This window comes from Anarrhichthys ocellatus, unplaced genomic scaffold (assembly GCF_004355925.1).
Source record: "Anarrhichthys ocellatus isolate YVR2014 unplaced genomic scaffold, GSC_Weel_1.0 scaffold617, whole genome shotgun sequence".
NCBI classification, from domain to species: domain Eukaryota; kingdom Metazoa; phylum Chordata; class Actinopteri; order Perciformes; family Anarhichadidae; genus Anarrhichthys; species Anarrhichthys ocellatus.
In genome coordinates this window covers 7,435-18,212 of record NW_022280591.1, presented here as the reverse complement: position 1 = coordinate 18,212, position 10,778 = coordinate 7,435, and the positions used below count along the sequence as shown (strand labels likewise).

The 10,778-nt window shown below is 40.0% G+C and overlaps 1 protein-coding gene across 3 annotated transcripts in view; it reads left to right on the top strand.

Annotated features, from left to right (window-relative positions):
• LOC116376802 (inositol 1,4,5-trisphosphate receptor type 3-like) overlaps positions 1-10,778 on the top strand; it is a 25,231-nt gene that overhangs the window by 7,027 nt on the left and 7,426 nt on the right. Inside the window, exons 12-25 of one of the 3 annotated variants that reach the window (XM_031838283.1) lie at positions 370-514; positions 626-770; positions 896-1,110; positions 1,918-2,038; positions 2,321-2,347; positions 2,577-2,631; positions 2,802-2,967; positions 3,997-4,155; positions 6,456-6,530; positions 8,076-8,195; positions 8,911-9,033; positions 9,643-9,843; positions 9,924-10,039; positions 10,521-10,656. In XM_031838283.1, the coding sequence (XP_031694143.1) occupies positions 370-514; positions 626-770; positions 896-1,110; positions 1,918-2,038; positions 2,321-2,347; positions 2,577-2,631; positions 2,802-2,967; positions 3,997-4,155; positions 6,456-6,530; positions 8,076-8,195; positions 8,911-9,033; positions 9,643-9,843; positions 9,924-10,039; positions 10,521-10,656 (1,804 nt within the window). The remainder of the gene's footprint in view (positions 1-369; positions 515-625; positions 771-895; positions 1,111-1,917; positions 2,039-2,320; positions 2,348-2,576; positions 2,632-2,801; positions 2,968-3,996; positions 4,156-6,455; positions 6,531-8,075; positions 8,196-8,910; positions 9,034-9,642; positions 9,844-9,923; positions 10,040-10,520; positions 10,657-10,778) is intronic. The other 2 variants (XM_031838284.1, XM_031838285.1) reach the window with 2 other exon arrangements.

Sequence of the window (10,778 nt, the reverse complement as noted above, 5' to 3'; positions counted from 1 at the left end):
GAATTTGGTTAGTCCTCAGCATGTTCAGATTTTCCTTTAACCTGTGGTTTTCTACGGCTACATGCAACTTTCCGTCAACCCTCCCCCAGTCCAGAATGTGATGGTAATAGCCAAAGTTGTTATGTATGTTACTGCCAGCAGTTATAAATCGAAGTCTCCCTGTTGTGTCAGTATCTGGTCAGTTGTCATCATTGGTGGAGGTCTACAGTGTGCTTCTTGCCATTGAGGCTGTTCGTTATGACAGGAAACAAGAAATGTTATCCAGAAGAAATGTTCTTTACTTGAACTTTCAGCATTAACCACGTTCATGATTGCCTTGAGTTTTGACTTAATTTAGTAAATTATTTTTCTGATTTGTGTCATTCTCAGTTATGACTCCAACATGGATGACAGCAGAGACAACAAGAAGAACCGGTTCTCCAATACAATGGCATTCATGGAGGAATATCTCAACCTCGTCCTGAACGACGAGCTGCCCTTCCACAATGAGGAGAAAAACAAACTTACATACGAGGTCAATCCTTGCTCTTCTACGTCCTGTCTCATCTTACAACTTCCGCCATCCTATAGTTTCGCTGTTTTCTCCCGTGTTCACTTCCTTTTTTTCCACTTTTTTTTCCTCCAGGTGGTGAGTTTGGCCAGACATTTGATCTACTTTGGTTTCTACAGCTTCTTCGAGCTGCTCAGACTCACCAGAACCCTGCTGGGCATCATCGACTGTAGACCCAATCCTGCATATGCCGGTCTCTTATTCCATGATGATGGATCAGGTAGTCTCTGCTTTGGTTACCGTTAGCCTAAACTAAAAAATATAGGACCACTTTCCCAAATAAATGAGAAAAAAGCATAAACTGGGTTGTAAGTAATATCTGCTTTTCTTCTTCCGTGTCTGAAGGGAAGAATGTGAAGCGCTCCATCCATGGGATGGGTCAGATAATGTCCACCATGGTCCTGAACAGGAAGCAGTCCATATTTGGAGGTGCCGGAGCCAGAGGGGCGGGGCTGGGGGCGGGGCTTGCGCTTGACGGACAGAGAGGCAGCAAAGATAGTATCGACAAGATGGACCTGACGGTGATGGACACCAAGCTGAAGATACTGGAGATACTACAGGTATCAGTACAAAAACCTTCCTACCCCCACTTCGCCCGGCTACATCAATTTCGAAATCCAGACACAAACTCTCCATAAAAACAATGGCTGAACCTCCTCTCAGAACATAAATCACAAGAACATTTATAGTGGCTTGGCCAAACCAAATAACTACACTGCTGAAAACATTACAGCTCATTTAAAAATAGATATTTTAGCCAAACTACAAATCAATTTCTACTATTTCATATAATACCTAAGGACAGCGGCAATATCACAGGCGACTAACAGAGCTTGATACCAATAGACCAAAATGTCAATACACCTAAAACAAATTTAGCTTGAAATACTGATATGAATGTGTGGGTATGAGAACATTGCATTTTAATATGTGAAAGAGCAGCTGAGAACCATAACAACATTTTGTTAAATTCTATAAACTTTGTCAAAACTGAATTTCACATCAAAATGTAGAAATTCTAGATTAAATCTGGTCTAACAAAACAGTTTTTTGTTGTTGTTTTTTTAACATATTTTATCTTCAGTCAACGTTAGCTGGTAAGCAAGCTAACGCTAGCTAACACATGTTGCTAACTACCCCTATTGAGATTGACCAATAAATGGCTTCAAAGGAATTATTTTGTTATGCTAGCTACTTTTAGGAAAGCAATGATATCAAGGCTTCATATTTTACAAGTCATCCCGATGACTCTTATTTCTTCATTGGGATATGTCCTGACAAACATGAACACGCTGGTTAATTATTATTACTTTAATGTGAACATGTTTCTGGCAGCTCTAACGCGACCTTACTCCGCTCTTCATCAGTTCATCCTGAACGTTCGTCTGGACTACCGCATCTCCTTCCTGCTGTCTGTGTTTAAGAAGGAGTTTGTGGATGTGTATTCCATGGCTGATGCTGATGCCACCACTAACATGGAGCATGCAGGTACAAACACAAGCTTTCACCAAAGTCTCTCTACTTGTATCTCTTACAGTTGTTTTTAACTAAACCCACATAAATAAAATATAACTAGTCAATTCTCTGCTGACAGTGCTGGTCTCTATTGATAAAGACATTTTTAATTTCAACTAAAGTTTTACCTGATTTGCTAAGGAAAATGTAATTTGACCTACCTTCAATTAAAGATGGATGTGTGTGACCTACGTCAACACACATCCCTCAGAGTTTGGTAAAGGTGTGTGTTGTTACTTCCCCCAATGCTTCCAGAGGTCCCAGTCAACATGGAAATGACAGGTAGAATCTAGAAAACCTCAAAAGCTTTTTATTATAAAGTGATCATTTAAGAAATCACTTTTTCCTGCTGTGTCCATTACATGTTCGTTAACATTTACCCTTAAATGTGCTTCCTGTTTTTACTGTCAAAGCGACCTGCGTGTGAAAATAAATAATCTCCAATCAAACTCATTTTTGGGGAATTCAGTCCAGTTGTTTTTTAACCGTTAGTGTGTTTGTCCCTCTTCAGCCACCATCAACCTGCAGCACATTGGAGAGCAGGCTGAGGCTATGTTTGGAGTCGGGTATGTAAGGTTGTACATGATACATATGTAGACATTTAACTTTACATATTTATTCATCAGGTTTTATTCTTAAAAACCTGCATCACTACTGAACAATTTCTTTTTACATTTTAAGAAGCAGATATGGATATCTCTACATATAAACTTAGATACACTGTGTGTGATTACAGTAAGGGGAACAGCATCCTGGAGGTGGATGATGAAGGCGGTCGCATGTTCCTGCGGGTGCTGACCCACCTCACCATGCACGACTACCCTCCTCTGGTGTCTGGGGCCCTGCAGCTGCTTTTCAGACACTTCAGCCAGAGACAGGAAGTGCTGCACACCTTCAAACAGGTACACACACACACACACACACACGGACGGAATTAAAAGCGGACAGAATGTTACGTTTGGGAAAGACTATCAACAATAAGACAAAATCCAATGTTTCTGACTAAAAGTCTTTAAACTAATGTGCACCACAATATGTGAAGGAGGAATCTAAATGATGGATACAAATGTGCAGAAAGGAAAAGGAAACATAATAGCAGTGAGCATCTTGCACTGCACATACTACACCTTTATACTTTCAACTGAACCTTCTCACAGCTGCTAGAGCATCAGACTTTTAATCTAAGGGTCCAGGGTTCAAGACCCTGTTCAGGCATCATGTTTAATGACCTGTCTGTTTGGTTCCCTATCATCATCGTTCATGGTGTCCGTGTTGCCTTCGGTGAGTGGTACATTTGGAAACATGTACTGTATGTTCAGGCAAAATACTTCTTGTGTAATATGTTGGTTCAACACATGCTGTCACCACATGACTTGGCTTTAGAGATGATGCACAACAATCATTTCACAAGTCTACCCTTTGTACTTGAGCTCATACATAACTTGAAATGTCTGAAGAGCTCATCATCATAAGGAGCTCATTTCAGAATTAAGAATTTCGGGAAATAAATATTTTTCGCATCCCTATCAGCCTCATATCTGCTCTGATATATCTGACTCAGTGTGACATAATAAGGAAGTACTGTATGTATTTTGTAAGAAAGAACATCTGTGATCACAGTGGGGGAAGCATTGAAAGAAAGCTGTGGACTGAAAGCTTTAGTGACAACTCCGATAATAAAGAAATACAAATACATTCCTAGAATTACACATTTATTTGCCTTTATCAACAAAATGTAATTTGAAGTTGGTGGTAGTGTTACACAATTGTTCTTTAACATTGATCAGGACCAAACTGGAGAAGACCATAGATACATTTCTTGAATGCCAATTGTCAAAGCAGCAACCTTTATCCAGTTTATGTAAGGTCTGTTTGTTTGTTGTTGTCATTAACCAACCAACTGTCAGCAAGATACTCATGTTACTCTGCAGGTCCAGTTGTTGATCTCGGCTCAGGATGTGGAGAACTACAAGCTGATCAAGGCGGATCTGGATCGTCTCCGAACTCTGGTGGAGAAATCTGAACTGTGGGTGGAGAAGAAGAACTCAGGTGGAGGCGACGGGAAGAAGGACAAGAAGGAGAAAGAACAGGTAGACAGCAAAAACGTCACCTTGTTTTTTCACCTTCAATTTCAGGATAGCCATTCATATTGAAAAAGGTAAAATAACTGTTGGAAAATTCCCCAATATGTGGTCAGCATATAAAAGGTTTATTTTACAAGCTTTGTCAAAGAAATTAGTTGCAATTAGATTATTGATTATTCCTCTGACTTCAAGCTCCTTTTCCACATTAGTGTCCAGTTATTGTTTTAAAAGAAACACTCACAAAAAAGCAAGTAATGTCATATATATAGCCCCCTTTACTTTATGTCATCCACTCACTGTATCATCACATGCTATTTTGTTCTTTAAAGATATATCTAATTTGGGATTCAAAGCTAATACCTGTCTATATCTATATCTATATGTATATATGGACATGATATGGTTTATGTTCCTGCCACAACTGATACGTATCTTTCCAAATGCCTAGAATTGGACAAAGAATAAATCTTTTTATTAAGTACGTTACATCACAGTCATTTAGCAGACACTTTTATCCAAAGCAACTTATAACTTAGATTCCATCACACCGTAGGCACAGCTACTGGAGCAATTTTGAGGTAAAGTGTCTTGCTCTAGGACACATCTACATGCGACTAGTGGAGCCAGAGCCGGGGATCAAACCTCCGATCCTCTGGTTGAAGGACGGCCCTGCTCTCCACTTAGCCACAGTCGCCCACTACATGTGTGCTCAAGGAGGAAAGGGGGTTGAGGAGGCGGTGGAAGTGCAGTATCATCAGCATACGACTTTAGAGTGAAAGACAGTTCAGTGAGGGAGTTGAGTCAAATGAGAATTATTGTCTGAATCCTAAAGGCTTACTTTCTCTCAGAACTAACAGGTGTGCTGTCAATGTCTTAATGTCTTGATTACATTCCAAGCTGCTGTAAATAACTATATTACAACTAACAGTGTATAACCACTAACAAATTAACTAACTCAAAGTCACTACTTAAACCAGCACAAGAACCATTTCCTTGGTAGAAAACTAATATTATTGATAATCAGAATATCACTCATGAAACTAACTACAAAACAGAAACCAAACAAATGATTGTTTAACCTTGGTGGTTGGTAACGTTGGTGTGGGGCTTGCTGATGTCTCAGATGGTTGAGGTCCTGGGTTCAGATTTGGCTTGGGGTTTTTGTTGCATGTCACGCCTAAACTCTCTCTTTACTGTTCTGTTGTACACAATGCTCCAAACATGTCTTAAAAGTCCAGTGTGAAGGATTCAGTGGCATCTAGTGGTGAGGTTGCATATTGCAACTAACTGAATATCCCTCGCTCACGCCTCCCTCTCCAAGTGTGTCAGTGAACTACGGTGGCCTTCAGGTAACAATAGAAAAAAACATGAAAGTCTCTCTTTAGACTCATTATTAAGTTTGTCCGTTCTGGGCTACAGTAGAAAGATGGCGGTGCAACATGGTGGACTCTGAAGAGGACCTGCTCCCTATGTAGATATGAAGGACTTTTCTCAGCTAATGGTTAAGGTTCTTAGTTTCAGGTGATTGTACACTGATGAAAACGCAGTCAATCATAAAAGCTCCTTTAATAGCACCATTTGATTATCAATCTTTTGGCAAAGGCTGGCCTGATCATTTGCTCTAGCCAGTCAGTAGTGAGACATTTATTTCTCCTGCCAACGTCATTTAGTCGACATGGAAGTTGTGGTCGTGGTTACTGGGAGCAGTGAACTTTATGTTTCTACTACCATCAAACCAGTTAACTTGAGCATTCTTATTTCTGTAAGTTGACTAACAACAACCTGCCCAATTGCAAACAATCTTATCCAGGGTTGGGTGACATTTTTCTGTTGCTATTTTTCACAGATGTTGCCCAGGTAGCTCCGTAGGAAAGTGACGTCCCCACTCTTAGTCCCGCCTAAAAAGCTCTTATAGGTTGATTGTTTTTCAAGACCTATTTGAATGACTTCATGTCCACATCTGCAACAGTGTAGAAGTGTTTTGAATCGTAACACATACTTTATGGTAAATGGACTCGCTTTTCTAGTCTTCCGACCACTCAAAACGCTTTAATTCATACACTGATGGCAGGGCTACCATGGAAGATGCCAACTGCCCATCAGGATCTATCTAAGCATTCATACCCATTCATACACCGCAGGAACAGCCTACGGGAGGAATTTGGAGTTAAGTGTCTTGCCCAAGGACACATCAACATAGACCCAGGGATCGAACCGCGGACCCTGTGATTGAATTCAAGTGTGTATAATTTAGTACCTAACCCAGAGAGAACTGCATATGCTGTCTTACCCTCTGCATCCTGCAGGGGGCATCAGAGGATGCGACGCCTAAGAAGGAGAAGCAGGAGAAGGGCAACGAGAACTACCAGAAAGTCAAAGAGGTGAGAACGCTAGTCCAACAGTGTTCCTTCAAGAGGTTACCCGCTTTTAGTTTCGTTGTTGTTTTGGCTTTCCTTCTGCATCGTGGTGTTTCTGTGGTGCATGTCCAACAGATCACCTGTCAATCAATCAATGTGGGCTGAGGTTTCCTTTGATGAGGTTGTTTATGTAGTGGTCCTGTCTTAGTCTTTTCAGAAATGGTGGCTTTCTCTGATCAGAACCATTTCATTTTGTTTCTCCTTCCTAATAGTCACTCTGAATAACGGCATTAGCCAAATGTCTCAATTATAAATGTAGTGGAAGATAAAAAGGAAATGTTCAAAATAAAAATAAAAAATGTAATCAATCTTTGTACAATACTCACATTCCCACACAGTCTGTACACTGAAAGAGTTGCTGGTGTGTCTAATCATTCCTAAACTGTCTCTGAGGCAAAGCTGACTGCTCTGTATGAAATAAAGAACAATCCACAGTCGTCATTTTGTTTCAAATCACACCAAAGTTCAGCCAATCAAATCGTTTGTTTGCCTCTTCGTCTGATAGATTTGGGCTTCAATTGTTGCCACCATTCTAATGCCAACAATGCCATTGTGATCATACATTTCATATTTATGTGGTTTATTTTTTTAAACACCTTTTAAGATTTAATAGTTGTGTGCAGTTTTTATGGATCACTTTTGTTGTAATAAAATGTAATAAGCACTCAGTAAGTAAATGTAGAAATGTTAGAATGTGTATAATGAAAGCAGATTTTAAACTGGTAAGTTGCTTTAAAATAATGTAGGTGTGGCTTCCAGCATCATTGCCTCAATTCACTTTTCTTTTTATCTGAAGTTTGTTTTGTGAATTTGTTATGTATTAGCCAAAAAGTATGAATTCTGTATAATTTTGATTCAGGTTGATCAAATGAATCCACTTCTTTACAATTTAATTTTCTATTCCTTTTCCATTGTATCCAAGAATTTACGGCAGCAAAACAAACTTGTAGCAAATAAAAATACATTTTAACATTTGGAAACTGGACAAATATGGTTTTCAGTATGTTTAAAAACATAAAGAATAGGGGGCCTAACACAGAGCCCTGGGGAACCCCACAGAAGTAGTCTTGAGTAATTCTTTACATTAAAGTAATTTCCATAAACATATGTATAAGTAATGTTTGGGATTGTATTTGAACAGCTTCAAGAGAATAATAAGAGTCGGTCTTTATACTGTACATTTTACATAGCATTGCAGTAGACTTAGACATATTTGCTTTGACTAAACTGAAATATGATTTCCAGCATATTTTATTCTTAGTTATCTATTATCATGTCAAACCCATAGAAGGTATTTCAGACACTCTTATGTATAAGTGTACTCTGTGAATGAGAAGTTAAGTGGACAATAAATTATACTTTTCTTAGCAGCTAGGGACTTTACTTGTTAAGGATATAAAATGAAACAGCTTTCATGTTTCACGACAAACATATTATTTAGTTTCTTCTAATTGTGTCTCTTGTAATTGTGCACCACCTCCACCTGTCCACTGCCTGGTATCTCTGTAGATCCTGGAGAGGCTGAATAAGATGTGCAGCAGTGGAGTGTGGAAGAAGCAGCAGAGGCTGTTGAAGAACATGGGAGCGCATAAAGTCATGCTGGACCTGCTGCAGGTGTCATATGACCAGGTGAGACTGGTTCCCGCCACAATAAGAGCTTCTTAATTTGCAGGTGATGTCTCCACTCAGTACACACCGCCTCTCATAGTAAACACTATGAAACTCATCAATATAAGACATAATATACGGCTGTACTGAATAGCTGGAAACTTCATTCATAACTCTGACGTTTGAATTGTAAATCAACATTTCATGCTGCGGAGCTTGTTGGTTTCTTTCATGCTTATTCATTGTGTTTAAAGCCTGTATTACTGTATTACTGTATTACTGCACAGTTGCAGATGAAGATCAGGCTACATATTATAATGAGTATTATTAGTATATAAATCAGATTCCATGGTGGCAGGATTGCTTCAGATTCTGTGATCTAAACATTTCCAATAACTCCAGAGTGTTGTAAAGTCCAAAGGTCATCATTTATGGAAAAAAGATTGATGTAATCATTTCCAAAATTCACAACAGGTTTTTATCCAACAACATATTCTGCTTTAATCCATAATTGTTGGTGTTTAGCCTTTTAAAAACAGTTGTTAAATGAACGTAAAGTCGATCGAGAAAATGCAGCATTGTGCAAAGGCTCTGGCTCGGGGGCCCATGAGCCTTGCGGACCTTGGCCCTGTGATGGTTAGTTGGAGTTTTGAAAAAGCAGCTCAGCAAAGTTAAGTAAAAACACAAACGGACTCCTCTGAATACTAACCCCTTCGTCCTCTCTGTTTGTCTGCAGAGCGATGTGAAGATGCAGGAGATCATCAGGTACACTCATCTGTTCCTACAAAAGTTCTGCACAGGGAACCAGGAGAACCAGACTCTGCTGCACAAGAACCTAAACCTCTTCCTCAACCCGGGGGTACGCTGCTTTAAAAACGGATCAGTCCATTAGCAGAAGATTCACTAGTTACTACTTAAGTTCCAGCACTAACAGTGTCTTTTGTACAAGTGTGGCTCGGCTCACCAACATTTATTTGGCAAGTCGACCAAATTTGAGAGGTATGCTTCATCGGAAACACTAAAGTTAAAGTAAGTAGAACGCCAACAGAGTACGTTGTGGCCTGGAACTGTAATCTCCGGACCACCAACAGATGATTAGTCCATTAATGGGAAACATTTTTAATATCTAGTCATTTATCAAGAAAAAAGGCAAACAAGTTTTGGCTCCAGTTTCTCAAATGTGGTGGTTTTCAGCTTTATATGATTGTAAATGTACTTTTGAACAATATATAATAACCTCTTATAGACAATACAATTCATCAATAACATGCAAATAATTGCCAAGAACTCCCATCCTCTGCTGGTTAACATTTAAAAGTTGTACATAAATATGATAAGAGTGGTCAGAGCTCTATTCTTGGCATTTCACAAACTGAATCACTAAACGAGTTAACTGGGTAAATATGCACATGATTGACCAGAAGTGACATTAGTTGTTGCATGTTGAACTTTCCTCCTGCGTCTGTAGCTGCTGGAGGCGGAGACGGTGCAGCACATCTTCTGCAACAACTACCAGCTGTGCAGTGAGATCTCAGAGAGCGTCCTGCAGCACTTCATCCACTGCCTGGCCACGCACGGCCGCCACGTTCAGTACCTCAACTTCCTCCACACCATCATCAAGGCCGAGGGCAAGTACGTCAAGAAGTGTCAGGACATGATCATGACCGAGGTGAGGACGAGACGCCCCGCTCTAGACACAATGCTTCAGTGTGTTCTGTGAGGTGATGTAACGCTGTTGTCTCTCTGTAGTTAACTAACGCAGGCGAGGACGTAGTCGTCTTCTACAACGACAAGGCCTCCTTCAACGTCATGTTGGAGCTGATGGCAGAGAGCAGGGAGGGGGTTGGAGAGAGCAGCCCGCTCAGGTAACCATCAGTGGAAGAAGTACACTGCAGTAAAAGTACTAGTACCACACTGTGAAGATACTCCACTACAAGTAAAAGTACTGAGTTTAAAAACATAGATACATGCTGTTAGAGTAGTTCAAGTAAAAGTGTAAAATGTTTTACTATTCTATCTGATGGATTCATATTCCTGCTGCATTCATGTGTATGTTGCATGTTGTAACTCCTTTAACCTACATGAATGCATCATCAAGACGCTGTCCTGTGAGAACCACAGATCTCTTACACTGTACAAATGTTGTAAAAAGTACATTATTTACCTCTGAGATGTAGTGGAGAAGAAGTAGAAAGTTGTTGACCATGGAAATATCTAGGTAAAGTACAAGTACCTCAAATATGTGTTTAATTACACTACTGGAGTAAATGTACATATTTTGTACATTTACAGAAAATACATTTTCACACAATCATAACTCTGCATGTTTCTTTCTCTTCTCTGCAGGTACCACATCTCTCTGGTGGAGCTCCTAGCAGCCTGTGCTGAGGGCAAAAACGTTTACACAGAGATCAAATGTACGTCACTGTTGCCTCTGGAGGACGTGGTCAGAGTGGTGACCCATGAGGACTGCATCACTGAGGTACTGACCGTGTCATTATTATACCTGTCTCTCTCTCTACCTGTCTCTCTACCTGTCTGTCTCTCTACCTGTCTCTCTCTCTACCTGTCTGTCTCTCTACCTGTCTGTCTCTCTACCTGTCT